The 17,374-nt window shown below is 42.6% G+C and overlaps 1 protein-coding gene across 3 annotated transcripts in view; it reads right to left on the bottom strand.

Annotated features, from left to right (window-relative positions):
• Positions 1-4,757: 4,757 nt before the first annotated feature.
• Positions 4,758-17,374, bottom strand: part of ADD2 (adducin 2) — a 70,683-nt gene continuing 58,066 nt past the window's right edge. For all 3 annotated transcript variants that reach the window (XM_069942755.1, XM_069942772.1, XM_069942763.1), the window contains exons 10-15: positions 16,007-16,255; positions 14,285-14,404; positions 13,688-13,777; positions 12,846-13,011; positions 12,581-12,697; positions 4,758-9,161 (exon numbers count right to left, since the gene is read on the bottom strand). In XM_069942755.1, coding sequence (XP_069798856.1) covers positions 8,884-9,161; positions 12,581-12,697; positions 12,846-13,011; positions 13,688-13,777; positions 14,285-14,404; positions 16,007-16,255 — 1,020 coding nt within the window. In that variant the 3' untranslated portion in view covers positions 4,758-8,883. The remainder of the gene's footprint in view (positions 9,162-12,580; positions 12,698-12,845; positions 13,012-13,687; positions 13,778-14,284; positions 14,405-16,006; positions 16,256-17,374) is intronic.

Genomic DNA, 17,374 nt, shown 5'->3' with positions numbered 1-17,374 from the left:
TTTCACATGTTGTTAGTATACCCAATCAGGGCAACGTTTGGTTGCTTTGACCTTTTTCAACCAGGTATACACTTGTGTGATGCAGTGGAGAAAAGATGAGAAGAGGCCCTGAGATGTATATGATACAGCTAAGATGAGTGTCTGAGATGGACAGTGGTGCCTTGGATAACGAGCATAATTTGTTCTTGGACCGCGCTTGTAATCCATATTTAAGTTTTAGAAAAAGAATCCCAGTGCTGCCCATCAGAACCCTGGGAAAATGAATCTGCGTACTAGGAAATACGGCAATCTGCACGCCGTGGGTGAAAACAATATGTGGTTATAAATAATTACCTTTCCGCGCTATGCTGGTGTGGTTACATGCAATAGATATAGTAGCAGTGTATTATATTACCCACTCTGGAAGTGGACCACCGTGCTCAAAACGCTAACTAACCTGTTGCTGAATGTGAGCGGTGATCATTCGCGTCGGGATGGTGAAACTGGCCGATGCTGTATCCAATGAGGGTCCTGTGCGTGTACTATCTACGGCATCCACGTCGGAGTCCAACAGTTTGGAGAGTAAGTTGGTAAACAAGCACTTGATTCTACTTGTCCCGTAATAGAACAAGATGAGAAGGTTTTTTTTTTTGACAGATGGCGCGCTCCTGCCGGTAGCGTGCACACTCTGTCTGTGGTAGGATTCAGTCACTGATAGACTGCGTGACGTCACAGCAGTTGCAACGGATCCTGTTGAGGTACAGAAGGCTAATGCACTTCTACGCGTTTCAAGAGTCACGGCTCTCTTTGTCAAGAAGGGATACAGTCTTCAGTGCTATTCCTTATATAGGTAAGTTCTAATTGTTAGGAGACGTCTTTTCTGATCAGAGTTCTTTCCTTTTCATCTTTTCCATCCGTCCTGGGCCGTTATGAGAACTTCTCCGAGCCACGAATCCACAGAATCTTTCAGCCCAGATGCTGCTGCCACTGCCGCTGCTGTCGTTGCTGTCAGCAACAGGTTAGTTAGCGTTTTGAGCACGGTGGTCCACTTCCAAAGTGGGTAATATAATACACTGCTACGTAATCCATATATACTCTTAAACCAGAGCAGATTTTCCCATATGCAGATAATTGGTTTCACCCCCCCCCCCCCCCCCCAAAAAAATGATTTTTTTATTCTGAACAAAAGTTATTGCACAGTATAGTAATCAGCATGTGGAAAATAATGTATAGTAACTGCACAAACCTAAAAAAACAGAAGCAGTTTGTATATTCAGAATGGTGGTGCAGATCCCCATAATGCAGTAGTGTAGTACAATAGCCTATAATAGAGAAGCAGGGCTGCTGTCAGAGGTCTGTGTGGTCCCATGACAGCAATGGGGAAGGGGGGGGGGTGTTTAGCATGGACCAGGGAGTGAAAATCACAGAGCTGTGCAGGAGGACAGAGAAAAAAACTTTATATATAGCAGTGTGTATAGCTGAGGGTGAGTGCAGGCACATTATAGCAGCGATGTGTATAGCTGAGTGTAAGTGCAGGCACATTATAGCAGCGATGTGTATATCTGAGTGTAAGTGCAGGCACATTATAACAGCAGTTTGGATACCTGGATGTCCCAGTGGAGATGTATAGAACTGTTGTAAAATCTAATGAATCCAGCCTTAGAGGGAACCTTTCACCCCAGCACCTGGGGCAGAGCCTTTCCGACCCCTCGGTAGAGCCCCAGATACTTACCCCCTCCTACAAATCCCACTCCAGAGGCTCGTCCTGCCGCGGAGAAATCGACGCTCAACGGAAGATATGTAAATGACCAGAGATGAGTCCAACGTCCATAGGAAATCACTGGAACAGACAGTACAGCATGTAAAATGATGGACTCCTGACAGACCCTAGTCATTGCAGTGGAGGCTCCATTGGTGTCCTACATGTAAGGCAGGGATAGGGAACCTCCAGTTATTGCAAAACTACAACTCCCGTTATACGATGTAAGGAATCTCGGCCTCTGTTATTTACATTCTTCTGTTCCTATGACAGAGTGTAACAATGACAGTGGTTTGAACCACAAATTTCTGTCAGCTTCCAATATGGTGGCCAACTTCTGTCAAAATAAAGGAGATGTGTGTTCGGTTCTGATATTTCGGCATTTGAATACCAGTGACTGAAGAAGTTTGATGGAACTCATGGGAGTCCTGGAAAGTGTTTATGCTGAACGATCGCACTTGAGCATGCCTGAGTTACAGTCTTCTCTGCAACTTCTTCTGCAACTGATGGAGCCTCTAATGCCTATGATCTACAGGACATTGTTCTGTGTAGCTGACACACAGTCAGTTTTCACCTCCAGTCCATGCCAAATTCACCAAAGATTTTGCTTTGACTTGCAATAAAGCTCCATAGCAATGCAAAGGGCTACCTTGCCTAATGGCCAGGTAGAAGGAAACAGCATAGTAGGGAGGTGGCGTGGCCTCCTCCCATGCCTAATTTGTCATAGTGTATACTTAAAAAGGAGGTGTAAACCATTGTATAGATCTACACCTTCTCTGGAGCAGGTGTAGATTTCTGCGTAAGCCCTGTGACAGATGCATGATCCACCAGATTTACTAAGAGGTGGGCAACTCTTAGTAAATCCAGTGGGGGTAATCTAAATAAAACCCACCCTCCAATAACCTGCTGGTAATTTAGGTCAGAATTTCTTTCAGTATTTTGGTCAGTATTTGTAGCCAAAATCAAGAGTGGAACCAACAGAAAAAAATTATAATGGAAAGATTTTCCTAGTTCCTTCTCTTCCTTTTCCCTGGTTGCCCATTACTCTGAAAGTAAAATTTTTAACAAACGGTCCCCTCCATAAATCTCTGACCTAATCTCTGATCCTTACAAGACCTCCTTTTAAGATCACCTCTTGTCCATCCCTCTCTTCAAGGTCTTGAGTTTTTATACTCTGGAATACACTTTCCAACAAATCATAACTAGGCTTGATCGAACAGTGGAAAAAGCTAGGATCGATCGAACTCGAACCTAGCCGGACCTTCCGCATTTGATTCCTGATGCCTTCCTGGTCCATGGGGAAGGAGGAGACTTCCCGGGTACTGCCTGAAATTCCGGGATACAGCCTATTACCTAGGCTGAATCCCGGAATTCCAGGTGGTCCCCGGGATGTCTCCTCCTTCCGCACGGACCGGGAAGGCATCAGGAATCAAATGTGGAAGGTCCGGCTAGGTTTGAGTTTGATCCTAGCTTTTTCCACTGTTTGATCAAGCCTAATCATAACCTCACCAATGTCACAACTTTCTAAAGCAACTTGAACCCCATCTCTTCATAAAAGCTTCCAACCTAGAATAACCCTACTGCCATTACACTACCATATGAAGAGCTTTTACTAGAGATGAGTGAACTTACAGGAAGGTCAGGTTAGAACAGTGATTTTCAACCAGTGTGCCGCGACACATGGTCGGGTGTGCCGCGGGGAAAGTTCCCCAAACTATGGTGCCCCTGTGAAACAGGAGAAAACAATGGTGGAGAGAAACCTGGGGATGAGGGAGAAAAGGGAGAGAAGCAGGGGGGAGAGAAACATGGGGATGGGGGAGAGAAACAGCTGAGAGAAGCAGGGGGAGAGAAGTTTGGTGGAGAGAAGCAGGGGGGAGAGAAGTATGGTGGAGAGAAGCACAGGAGAGAAGCATGGGGGAGAGAAGCATAGGAGAGAAGCAGGGGGGAGAAGTATGGTGGAGAGAAGCACAGGAGAGAAGAAGGGGGGAGAAGTATGGTGGAGAGAAGCACAGGAGAGAAGTATGGGGGAGAGAAGCACAGGAGAGAAGCAAGGGGGAGAGAAGCATGGGGGAGAGAAGCACAGGAGAAAAGTAGGGCGGAGAAGCATGGGGGAGAGAAGCATAGGAGAGAAGCAGGGGGGAGAAGTATGGTGGAGAGAAGCACAGGAGAGAAGAAGGGGGGAGAAGTATGGTGGAGAGAAGCACAGGAGAGAAGTATGGGGGAGAGAAGCATGGGGGAGAAAAGCACAGGAGAGAAGTAGGGCGGAGAAGTATGGGGGAGAGAAGCACAGGAGAGAAGTATGGTGGAGAGAAGCAGGGGAGAGAAGCACAGGAGAGAAGTATGGTGGAGAGAAGCACAGGAGAGAAGCAGGGGGGAGAAGTATGGTGGAGAGAAGCAGGGGGGAGAAGTATGGTGGAGAGAAGCACAGGAGAGAAGTAGGGGAGAGAAGCACAGGGGCGAGAAGAAAACAGGCCCAGGTTTCACACTGAGTGAGTATAAATACATTTAGAAGCTATATTATTAACTATGTGTATAATATGTACTGTTTTAGTGTGATTTTGTGCCATTTTGGTTGGTGGTGTGCCCCGGGATTTTTTAAATATAAAAAATGTGCCGCGGCTCAAAAAAGGTTGAAAATCACTGGGTTAGAACACTCGGCATTTGACTCCCAGTGGCTGGAGAAGATGCATGCAGCCGATGGCTGTGTTCATGTTTTCTAGGCAGTCGTCCTAGGTCTGCATCCATCTTCTCCAGCCACTCAAATGCCGAACATTCAGTGGTTCACAAACCGGAAATTACTGTAAGTTTGTTTATCTCTAGCTTTTACCCTTACCTACTGCCCCTTCCCATGTAGAGTGCAAGCCCTTGTGGACAGGGTCTATAGCAGTCTCCCTCTTATTAGTTTCCATGTATTGCACTAGTTTCTTCTCACATGCGCCCTCTAATAATAATAATAATAATATGAGAAAAAACAAAGATCACGTCAGGGTTATACATCCCACTGTGAATTCAGTTTATTTTGCAGGTACAGCAGTAAAGAGAGGCTCCAGTGGATGAACAGCGAGAGAGAGAGGCCCGTGCAGTAAAAGAGATAGTATTTACATGGTCTTTAGATATCACAATAACAAAGTCATGGCATCTGTGAAGGTTTATATACATAAAAAGGAGCGAGACACTAAGGAACACCATTGTTACGATTGTCAGACAGGTGGAATACAAGACACAATAATATCCTATTGGGCCCATTCAGGCAAAGGGCGAAGGGTGAAATTGCGCAAAAGCAAAATATTTAGCGAGACGCTCAGCATTTACCAAGGAGGTGAGGAGCCTCTGAGCAACTTGTATCAGCTTCTTATAAATAAGGCAGAACTAGACCCCCCTGAGACATAGTCCTATATGAGTATATATAATCGTGTCCTCCACACCAGGGAGCAGTCACTGTACTCATAACCAATACCAGTTGGTAGACTGGCCATACTATGCCACAGCTATGGGGCTCTGGAATACCTGGTACCAACCTAGGCTTCTCGCAAGGGCACCACCTGGCTTGGAGTAACCAGGTTCTACAGAATAAATGCACAGATTTCCATTAGCTCATGGATTATTGAGGGCCTACATTTTCAGGGTGGTTCCAGATTTCTCTTTCGGAGCCTTCCCTATATGCTCCTTTAAACGGCCTCCATTGTGTATAGTGTAAAAGTGAACCTTAAAGGGGAACTCCGGATAAAAAAACTTGTTTTCTATTAAAAGTACATTAAAAGTCATATAGATGTGTCTATACAATGTATTACCGTATCTGTACGGTTCTGCCACACTGGTAGCTGATAGAAATCCAGGAAGTGAAGAAAAATGGCCCCTGTGCCAATTCACATTGTCTCCTGCTCCTGCTGCTACCCCCCCCCCCCCCCCCTAGGAGACAAATCTTTCATGCCTCTGTCTGACATTGTGTGTGTTTGCTGAGCACAGGCTGATGATGCAGGCAGGGGGCAGGGCGTGATGTCACAGGAGGCGGGGCTGGATAGCCCAATCCCCTGACTGATTCACCATCTCTGACGGAACAGAAGCAGCTGCTGCACAAATTTTAGAAAAGCTTTGCATTCTGGGAAATGCCAAACCAGGAAGAACAGAAACACAAAACAGAGCAAAAAACCCCCAGACAAATGGATTTTTGGTACTTTCAAAACTGGGATAGATAGGTAAGTAATGCCTTATGCTTCTGCATAACCTGGAGTTACCTGGAGTTCCCCTTTAAAGCAAGTATCCAGTAGTACAGTCATCATTTCCTGAATAGTTACAGAGTAAATACTGATTTTTTTTTTTATTATTAAAAATTGCTACCAAGGATCCTCTTTTGTGAGCTGTGGAAAAGCCGGTGTGTCAGCAGACGCATAGTATGTCCCATGCATGTATACACTGAGCAGAAGTATGTAATGTAAACTTTTACTACAAAAACAAGTGCGTGCAGAACACTTTCGGTTTGGTCCCAAAAGCTACAAAGTGTGTAAACAGAGCAGAGTCATCTGGATTATTGAGATTCCTCCATTGTATGCACCATACCTACACCTCCGATGTGTTACCCATGTGTTTCTACATACATGCATGCATGCACATACATATGCAACCACCTTTCAGATTATTATATGGTGTATTATGATGTCTCTTTACAATGCTTCAATTATTACTAATGTGAAATTATGGAATCAAAGTGAAGCTGCCATTAACAGAACCTTCAGAATGGTTACGTACATAGAAGAGTCCATTGGAGGACCCTAAGTAGTAGACAAATTGTCTGCTACTGTCTACTACTTCCTCTATTATGGTGCAGGGTTTTGTCACCATGGCCCTTTGGCTACCGCTCCATCCTCTTTTTTTTGTAACAATGTAGTTCATCTGGAGAAGGACCTCCAATAGCGTAGTAGCAAAGGGAATAAAACCAACCATTGTTGGGTCCTTTCCTTCTAAAGGCCACATGGTTTGCCTCTACGTATGTATAATAGAATAGTCCCTTGACATTGAGATTGTAAGTAACTGTCCTTGTGCAAGGAATCCCTACAATCACATATATAATCTGTGGGGAACCCCAGCAGTACGTTTCCAATTTCCCTGCAGCACCACCACTGGAGAAACTAAGAATTACACCATGCTCATTCAAATCAAAGATCTATCTGTATAAAGCAGGACAGCACAGGTCCTCCAGAGCTAGAGACGCTTTTTGTAACCCATGCTCCATTCTGGCCACAAGATGAAGATCCTGAACAGAAGATTCTTTTATATTATCTCAGAATTCCCATATAGGGTACAAGCAAATTGGTTTTCCAAACTGGACAACACCTTTAAGGATGCACATATTGGTTTATCTGCTCAGCACAACTGGTTATTACAACATTAACAACTTCCCCATACCGACAGAGGTTCGGCGATGGGTTCAGCTGCTGGATCCACTCCATATATCTCGATACATTAAATCAAAGCATAGCAACGCGTCCAGGGGACGTTAGGCCTCAATCTGATATTGCTATTGGCCCTTTGCCCACCAGTGTATGCTTGTGTCTCCCAGTAAAGTCAGCATTCCACTTATGCCACTTTTGGATGTTTTTACACATGGCACCAATGTACAGTAGAAAGCAATAATGCCATACATATCTTATGTCTATTATACATATATGAAAAAAGTATTTTTATATTTGATATTGGATTTTATTAAATATAGATGTAAATAATGATTGTCCAATGAAATCTCTTGGTAAGGAATGTTCACTTCTATATTACCTCTGATTGTTTGTTGGCAGGATGGTACAAATGGGCAGCATATATTGTGAAGATAATGCCCCCCTCCCTTCAGTATATAGGAAAGACAATAAAGGTATGTGACACTGTCCTATATTCACCTATTGCTTATACAATACTGCCTAGTAGTGACACTACTAAGTGGTCAATAGTATATGTTTTCTCTTGATACATAAGTCACTATTTTTTACATGGGGTTTATTGTACTCACTAACTCCCCCCTCGCTTAAAGTGGTTGTAAACAGCAAAGAATTTAAATTCTATATAATAGTTGTTGTCCTGTATATACTTGTATACTGTGAATAGAAGATTAGAAGCTTCTCCTCCTGTCCATCAAACCACGTCTTCTCTCTCTGACCAGAGAAGTGTTTGCCAACTTCTTGGGTTGGTATGTTGTCGCAGGGATACTACACGGGCTGTTGTAGATTTTGCATTAGGGTCCAGGACCTCAAGTTATTCCTGGTAGTTTACTATAGAATGAATATGCTTACATGCAATTGGCTGGGTACAATTCATCTGCTGATTGGTTCTGAAAATTATGCTGTGACTTCCTGCTGGATAGAGGAACATAGAGCAGCTTTATTCATTGTCTGGACTCTAGCTGGTACATATGGCGGCTGCAGAGAACACATGAACTGCTGATAAATTTAAGAAAACCATATACATTTACATGGGGGTAGTTCTCACACGCATCAGATGCCTGGGGTTTGTTTTTTATTGTTTTAAGGGGCCATTTTTCCTGCATTTATAACCCCTTTAAATTAAGTTCCTGTATGTCTAAGTGCTATAACCAAAGTAATCTACTGACATCACCATGAACAGAGAAAGTATAGAACAAACAATGCAATAAACGATAAGATTAAACGTTAGCCGCTGCCCTACAGGATTGGTATGAGTTTATGGTAGTGACTTGTCGACTCTTATTATTGCGCCATGTTTGTCAGGGCAGGCCCTTGGCAGCCATGTTGTAACCTTCACCACTTTCACATGACTAAATTAAACACATTGCACTCCTAAATACTCCAAAAATAAACTTAAAAAAAAAAAGAAAAAACCCACAAAACCAGTAATGTTGTCGTAGATGGAGTCTGTAATGAAGCCGGCTAAGAGGTGGACGATTATAAAAATGTATTTTCTTTGTGAGCCAAGCAGGTATCTGTCCCAAGAGTCAGAGACATGCTGCGCTATACAGACACAGGCAGTACAAATCCCCTAAAAAAAAAAGACACCTCAGGGATAAGCATCCCCTTTAAACTCTTAAGTCCATACTTAGCAGTAGTAGGTGTAACTCCCGTCACTGTCCCAGCCTGGACAGCAGAGATACCTCATCTGACAGAACAGTTTCATGGATCAGGAGATCAAGACTCTGCCTTTTCTTTTTCCTTCTTTTTTCCTTTCTTTAGGAATGAGGGAGTACGGAACTTCTTTTTCTTTTTGGAGGGTGATTTAGTGGGGGAACCTTCCGGAGAAGCATTGGGCACTGTCTCGTTTTTCCCTTTAGGGGTTTCAGTGACTTTAGGAGGTGTCTCCCCCGGGGGAGGTTGATCCTCCTCTTTGCCGTTGAGCACCACAGCTGGTTGGACCTTCGCTTCTGTGGCTTCAGTAGATTCCGGGACAGACTCCTTCTTCCCTGCTTCTTTAGAAAGACACAAGGACGATTTCTGGTTATTATCATGTTTACAATCTGAAGCATTTTCAAAAAGCTCAATGACTAACAATATTGCGGCCACTAAAGCTCCCACCAAGGTTATTACCGAGCTTTTCCTAGCTATATAGCAGTACAGGAGCAGAGGATGTATTGCTACAGATAAACCATGAACGGGTTGTCACCTAGCTTTCTACGGAACAGATTAAAACTGATTGATAAATTTTAGTAGCTTTTAGTAGTAGACATGAGCAAACCTTGAGCACGTTCGGGTTCATCTGAATCCGAACACTCAGCATTTGGTTACTGGTGGTTGAAGAAGTTGGATAAAGCCCTAAAGCTGCCTGGAAAACATGGATACAGCCATAGGCCATACACTGTATCCATGTTTTTTAGGACTACCTAGGGCTGCATCCAACTTCTTCAGCCACCGATAAACAAATTCTGAGCATTCAGGTAATTTTTTTCAGGAACTTTTGTCTTGCTTTGTGAGCTTGTACGTTCAACTAGAGATGAGTGCAACTCAAGCATGCTTGAGTCTGATCTTTAAGCGTTTGAATACTGGTGGGTGAAGAAGTTGGAGGCACCCCTAGGGAGTCCTGGAAAATATGGACACAGCCTATAGCCATGTTCACACAACATATCTGTTGTATAAATCACGGCATTATTTATACAACACATACGTTGTATGGTAATGAATGGAATCCCGGCCAGAGTGTATACACATATACGCTCTGGCCGGGATTCCATCCGGCTGCACAAAAAACGGGCGCAGAAGACATGTCAATTCACACAATGGAGCATGCGGCTTCGGCCACACACTGCATTGTGTGCAGCGGTGAATTGGGATGCTAGCGCACACGGGTGTGCCCACATCCAAATTCGTTAGAAGTGAAGATCATCCGGCTGGTACTGCAGTACAGGCCGGAATGATCTTCAGTAACACCGGACATTCTGTGATTTGGCCGGGTGATGCATAGTGTGAACATGGCCTATGGGTGTATCCATATTTTCCTAGAATCCCTAGGGCTGCATTCAACTTCAGCCACCAGTATTCAAATGCTGAAGTAGTGCTTCACACTTGGGACTAAGATGGCATTGCCCTGAGTGACTGACACTTTTTGGTTGACCAGTACAGCACTAACAGAGCATACTTTTGACAAGCTGATACAAAGTGGCATCCTAGAACAGTGCCCTGGTATTATATGTGCACATGCACCTTACAACTTAAAGGGGTATTCCGCTTAAACATAATTTTTCGTCTGTTGCTGCCCATAGTGAGACTAACAATTCCTTCCATACTTGTTATCATTTATTCAGTCTCCTTCTCCCAGTTCTGAGCTGCTGCTTTCTGCTGAAGACACAAAAACCTGTGTGAGCTTTTCTCTCTGTTCCCCCTACTTCCCCCTCCTTCTGAGACAGCTGATGTAAACAAGTCTCTGGCAGGCTTTATCTGCAACTTTGTAGCTTCATTGTATTGCTGGGAGGTTTAATCTGAGGTCAGGTTGCTAACTCACTGTGATTAATCCTCCCAGCATTGCAAAGAAGCTACAATGTTGCAGATAAAGCCTGCCAGGGACATGTTTACATCAGCTGTCTCAGAAGGGAGGGGGAAGAAGGGGAGACAGACAGAAAAGCTCACACACTGATTCTTTTTGTTTTAAGCAAAAAGCTGCAGCCCAGAACTGGGGGAAGGAGACTGAATAGATAATAACAAGTGTGGAAGGAATTGTTAGTCTCACTACGGGCAGCAACATATCAAAAGTTATGTTTGAGTGGATTACCCCTTTAAGTCTCCTTCATTCAAGAAACCAATGGACTCCATAACACATTAGATGTATACTTTATAAGATCTCAGCTATTAGGCCATGGGAGATGTTAGTTACAATATCTGATTTAAGCACTACATTCCCTACAGCAGCGCACACTATTGTTCCCACCAAGGGTTACTTGGAGATGCAAGTTCACAAGTAAATTATGAATGCAGCTGTAGAGGTACACAGATTTAAGGTATGTTCACACTGAGTAAATAAAAGTGGAATTCCACAGTGTATCATATGATCTCAATGGGAGAGCACACGCTCCTCCGTTTCCGCCGCTCTATGCTCCAAGAAGTGACATGTCACTTCTTTGAGCGGAGAGCCGCAGCAGTGGAGGAGCGCATGCTCTCCCATAGACGGGCTATGACACACTGAGGCAGGCGGAATTCTGTGGTGGAGAGTTCAGCCGCATAATTCCACCTATTTTACTCAGTGTGAACATACCCTTATCATTAAAACAGCTAATTATTTGTTAATTAGATGTACACAGGTGAATGTAAACCTTATCACTACTCAAAAATATTCCCAATTTCAAGCTTCATTTTTAAGGCAAGCAGCTAGTACACACCATGACTCTGAGTTAATACGTGTTATTGCCGCTCTGGCAGTTAGTTGAAAGGGAATGCATTAGTCTGTATGTGCCTGTGGCATCAGACATCACATCATAACAACATGCATCTGTAGGAGGGTCCTAAAGAAGATGTAATGTGAATACCTATACCTCAGAGCTACAGTGATCAGGACATTTAGTATAGGTGGGGGTGATGTGCTGTTAGAGAAGGCTTGATATACTGACCAAGAATTTGGGTACCATACAATAAAAGTGGGCCTGATATTAAATACAGTGTGGAAACTGCAGGGCGGGATTTCATTTTTAAAAGATAGATTTATAGATAGATTTAGCTAACATCTTGCATGGTAACCAAATGTTCGACTTTTATAGTAGGTGACTTTAGGGAGCAGAAGCAAAAGGGGTGAAAAACGACAAGCCAGGGCATCTATACTTACTACAGAGACAGGTATTCAGAGTCTGAGGTGACTCCTGCCATGAGACAGCACATGGAAAGAGAAGGGAAACATTGTGGCGACACACACACACAAAGACACAATGACAACGTATGATCACAATGAATACAGATAAAGCTGAGAGGGAAAAAGAGAACAGGACAGAGGCAAAGATCACATTTTAGGGAGTGACAGTGATATTCACAATCTATGGGCTCACATCAAGACTAGTGCGAGACTTAGGCCCGGACTGACAATCTGCCCAGCCGGGCAGATTCCCGGTGGGTTGGTCTTCCCATATTCACAGTGGGCCTCCCACCTAAAACAGCGCACAGGGTATTGACACTGGTATTAGGTCAGACTGCACACCATGGTGTAGGACCAGAGTGAGCTAAGCACCATTCCACTAATTTAGAGCATCTATTCCACTAATTTAGAGCAGGGATAAGACAGATTTGCTAATAATGTCTCCAATCTGATCCATCACTTCGTATCACCAGTGCCGGTACACACATATCTACCCATATAGTCTATATTATAACACTGAACATGATTGCTAATTCTTACCAAACACATGTAATTTACCTTCAGAGGACTTGGAAGGAGACACGATCTGAGGGGTGGTCTTTGTTGGACTCCTTACAGGAGAAGTAGGTGGTGTCACCAGTGATGGTTGTGTGTCCTCATCTGCAGCTTCTTTGTCTGTATATTGTAATAATAGAAGTCATATTGCAAAGATGTAGTATACAGCTATAGTGCTGTGTGTTGTGAAGTAACTGCAGGCTGGTAATAGGCTATAGCTGGTATAGCTTTTACATCTCAGACATAGACATAGTATAATGTTGCTTACCATCAGTTCCATGCTTCTTCCTTTCCACCTCTTTCTTATACTCCTCCAGCTCTTGGTCTGTCAGCTGACTAAAAGGGTTAGGAGGCTCGGGTTCTGGTGTGATGACTTCTACAGGCTGCTCCTTCAGTTCTGCCTCTGTTTTGGTGGCCAGGTTACCTTCTGCAGACTAAATAAAAAGAAATAAAAACAGTTTTTTAACTTACTGTACAATACAAACAACTAATAAAACCGATCACAGTCTGTACAGTCCATACATTTTCTACCATCTTGTCCTTGGTATCTATGTAAATAAAGCTTAAAGGGGTTATCCAGGCTTAGAAAAAACATGGCGGATTTCTTCCAGAAACAGCTTGACTGCTTGGATAACTGCTTTAAAGTGGAGAATTGTAAAAGGTATCACCTTCCCTACACGCCACTTCCTACCCCATACCAATATAGCCTGATGGGTTTTCCTATCTTAGGGTATGTTCACACTGAGGAATAGGTGAGGAATTTCAAGCATAATATGGGCTTAATTTTATGTGCATTCTGCTTGAAATTCCGTCTGTAAAATATGTACAGAGCAATGTCCCATTGTGTTCAATGGGATTTCCGCTCCGTTGTTCACACTGCGGAATTTGCGGAATTTGTGTGCGGGTTGTTCTTTTCCCCCTACTATTGTCTCCAGTTGGGGGGGGTTGCAGTTAAGCTCCATTTACTTCAATGGAACTGAGTTTCAAAACCCCACTCAATCTGGAGACAACAGTAGGGGGAAAGTGGCCATGTTTTTGTAGCGCTGGATAACCCCTTTAACATGACACTGGTATCTGTTCCCAGTTAGTTTATAGGCAATATATACATACCGGACTTCTGCTTTTATCCGTTATCACACTGGCCAGCAACTGAGACTGAGGACCAGCAGACTTCACGTCTTGGCGATTTTGCTCCCGAATCTGTTTAATACAATTAATAACATCAGGACATGTAGCCGTATCGCCCATCTGGAATTCCATATGTTATTGCTATCCTGGGGTTTTCCAGGATGTTTTTTTTCTATATAAATTATGAAGCAGGAGATTACAGTATGTATGATAATTTGGTTTGTTTTAGAATATGTGATATAAAAGCCCAGGATAGTTAAGATCATAGGTGGAGATTTATCAAACATGGTGTAAAGTGAAACTGGCTCAGTTGCCCGTAGCAACCAATCAGATTCCACCTTTCATTTTCCAAAGAGTCTGTGAGGAATGAAAGGTGGAATCTGACTGGTTGCTAGGGGCGACTGAGCCAGTTTCACTTTACACCATGTTTGATAAATCTTCCCAATAGAACGTCATTGATTAGATGATATTTGTTCTGATTATACACTTCTAGTACATTATACCAAGGGCAATAATAGCCAATATCAGTCTCTGCATTTGGTGAGGATGGAGAGTTTAAAGAGGACCCGTAGCACCCACCTTGTTTCTGGTCTCTAAAACCTCACGAGGATCGGTGAATAGCGGCACAAACTGGTTGGGGTTCTCTATGCGGATAGGCATCCCGCTGGTGGACTTTATCACTTCATCTGCTTTCATCCACTGAAAAATGGATCGCAAAAAATAACAGATTGGTACACACAAGTGTATTAAATATATAGATTGTTATGGTCGAAATTTCACAAATATCAAAAAGTGATAAGTCTAAAAGATTTGGGATGAATTGAGTTTGGTCGAGGTGCAGCTGAAAACCGCCAAGACATACAGTTTTAGGTTATGTTCACACACGGTATTTTGGTCCATTTTCCTTCTCAAAATGGACAATTTTTTAAACTTAGAGTTCCAAAAAGACAGCTGGCAATTACTATTAAGTAAATATCCTTTTTTTTTTTTTTTTTTGGAAAGTGGCATGTACTGTAGTTTTTCCCATAAAACCTGCTGGTTTGCAAGTTGCAAAAATAGCATTTTTGTGTAAAAAAAAAAAAAGGATGAAAATCTCCTCAAAAAGTCTGACAAATATTTTAAGAAACAGCAATAAACAGCAGTAAATGGCATTTTTGAGGCTGAAAATAAGAGGCTAAAAAACTGTTTGCACAAAAACTTTTCGGGAAATCTTTGTCGTTTTTAAACTAATTTTTTTTGTCAATGGTCACTGGTAATGAACCCACCCTATGGAGCCTCCAAATCAAACCTAAGGGGGAATTCACACATTCATTATGATTCCTGGAGCCCCAAAACTGTTTAAACCTGTTCTAAATTCTGGCCTACGGGCTTCAGCCTTGCACGGACCTAAGTTACAGACCACGTGACTAGCCACTAACTCCTGCAGATGGCAGAGCAGACTTCTGCTATGTGTTAAAATTGAAGAAATAAGTTCAGCGTTGTGTTTTATTAATTTAAATCTTTGCTCATTCTGGGTTTAGGAGTCAAGTAGGCGGTCCTATTCAGGGACTGACAGCTATGTCTAAATGCTTGTACAGGGAAAGCTGACAATCACCAGGTTTAGTCAAAAAGTTTTACCTTATACTCAATCTGTTCCCATAAAATATAGACTATATATCAGTCTTATTAGCTGTTCCTGTTCTATGACATGCTGCCACTAAATTAAAGGAGAAGTCCGGCCGTTTTCAAAAACGGTCATGTAATCACAGCATTTTGGCACATTATTTACACTTATGTGTGGTACAGGTGGCCATATACATTGGATTTCTGTTGTGATATCAAGCAGTGTCTTTTAAAAATCGGACGTGCATGGCTGACAAGTAACAAAGGGATGATAGCAAATTCCTAGAATAATATCTAAAGTCTATAGTGAACTATTTTGCTTTATCTTATTTTGCAGGTAGATAAAAAATATTCACCTTCACCTCTATGGGTAGCAGGTGTTTGCTGAGCAGAGATACTAGATGTATTATTTTAATGGCTGTTATTTCTGGATACAGAATTAGCACAGCAGGTTTCACTACTGACCTTCATCAAGGGAATGTGCTGTACCTGTATAGTGTATGGGAAATGCATCAGACATCTGTTTCCTATAAGAATATATTTCTAAGCAGTATATGTGATACTAAACATTGTTCCTTTTATCTCTATGGGGTTTACAGAACTTGGCGCCAAATACATCCCATTCAGACTGTGCTGAATGAACTGCTTTATACTGTAACTAGATCTGCCCCCCCCCCCCAATGTCTGGTGGTTGCTCACCGTGGTCTTACTCCTCTGGCTGCTCACATTCTCCTCAGCCACATTGACCCTCATGTAAGTATTGGGGGTATTCAGCCATCGGGTCTTCTCCTTCTGCTGTTTCTGGGCATGTTGTCTTAATGTTGAAATAGGGATTCCTTCTTCTTCAAAGACAAATGCGGTTACCGTAGCGGGTATCTCCACATCGCTCTTGTGTCTTGTCTTCTCTTGTACGAATGGGTGCCGGTATGTATAGCCTGTACGGTAACCCTATGGAACAGAAGTCACATTTTCCTAAATATTATGTATGTGGGATCCCATCAGTTTAAAAGTTTTAAAAGTTTTTTTTTCAGGCCATAATACTCGTACGGATTTCCTTTTTTCGTGACCAGTAAATAACAAAATAAATTATCCTAACAATAGAGGCATAGCAGAATCAGAGAATAACAGAATCCACATACGTTTAAAGGGGTTATCCGACGGTACAAAAACATGGCCACTTTCTTCTGGAGACAGCCCCACTCTTGCCTCCAGCTTGAGCAGGGTTTTGCTGCTTAGTTCCATTGAAGTGAATGGAGCCTAATTGCAAACCGCACCTGAACTGCAGACAAGAGTCGTGTTGTCTCTGAAAGAAAGTGGCCATGTTTTTGCAATGCTGTAACCCCTTTAATCTACATTCCTTATTACAGAACCTAGACAGGTAAGGTATACAAGAGTATACAAGAATTGATAGCATTAGTATGCATATTAGTCATAATTACTGATCTTATCCTGATAAAAGAGAACAGCAGAAACAGATACTTATTGTTGGATAACAGGACTTAGATAGGTTTGGCCATTATTCCTAATAACAGAACCTAGATAGGCAAGCCATACAAAGAGTTGTTACTTTATCCCTAACAACACAAATGACATATGGGCCCAGATGTGTAAAATATAAACTGGTGTAAACACAGCAACCAATTACAGCTCCTGTTTCATGTTACCAGAGCTGAGCTGTGATTGGTTACTGTGGGCAGTTTACACCAGTCTATATGTTACACCCTTTGATAAATCTCCCCCATGGTTTCCAAAACCTTTAATGCAATTCCATATTTAGATCATTTCAAACTTTAACCACAACTAAGCTTTTCGCAAAAGGAATAGAAAATGAGGATGCACACATGTCATATAAAGAAGTGTACAATTTATGGTATCAGAGATTAGCATTGCTTTTTTGCAACTTAAAGGCCCTATTACACCAAGTGATAATCAGGCAAATTCGGAAGATTATCAGCCGTTACATCCGATAATTGCATGGTGTAATGCTGCGTTTACACGAAACAATTATCGTGCGACGAACGAGAAATCGTTCATTTTGATCTTACAACATGTTCCAAAATCGTCGTT

The sequence above is a fragment of the Dendropsophus ebraccatus genome, chromosome 1 (genome assembly GCF_027789765.1).
Source record: "Dendropsophus ebraccatus isolate aDenEbr1 chromosome 1, aDenEbr1.pat, whole genome shotgun sequence".
NCBI classification, from domain to species: Eukaryota; Metazoa; Chordata; class Amphibia; order Anura; family Hylidae; genus Dendropsophus; species Dendropsophus ebraccatus.
This window is presented reverse-complemented; position numbering and strand designations above follow the sequence as displayed.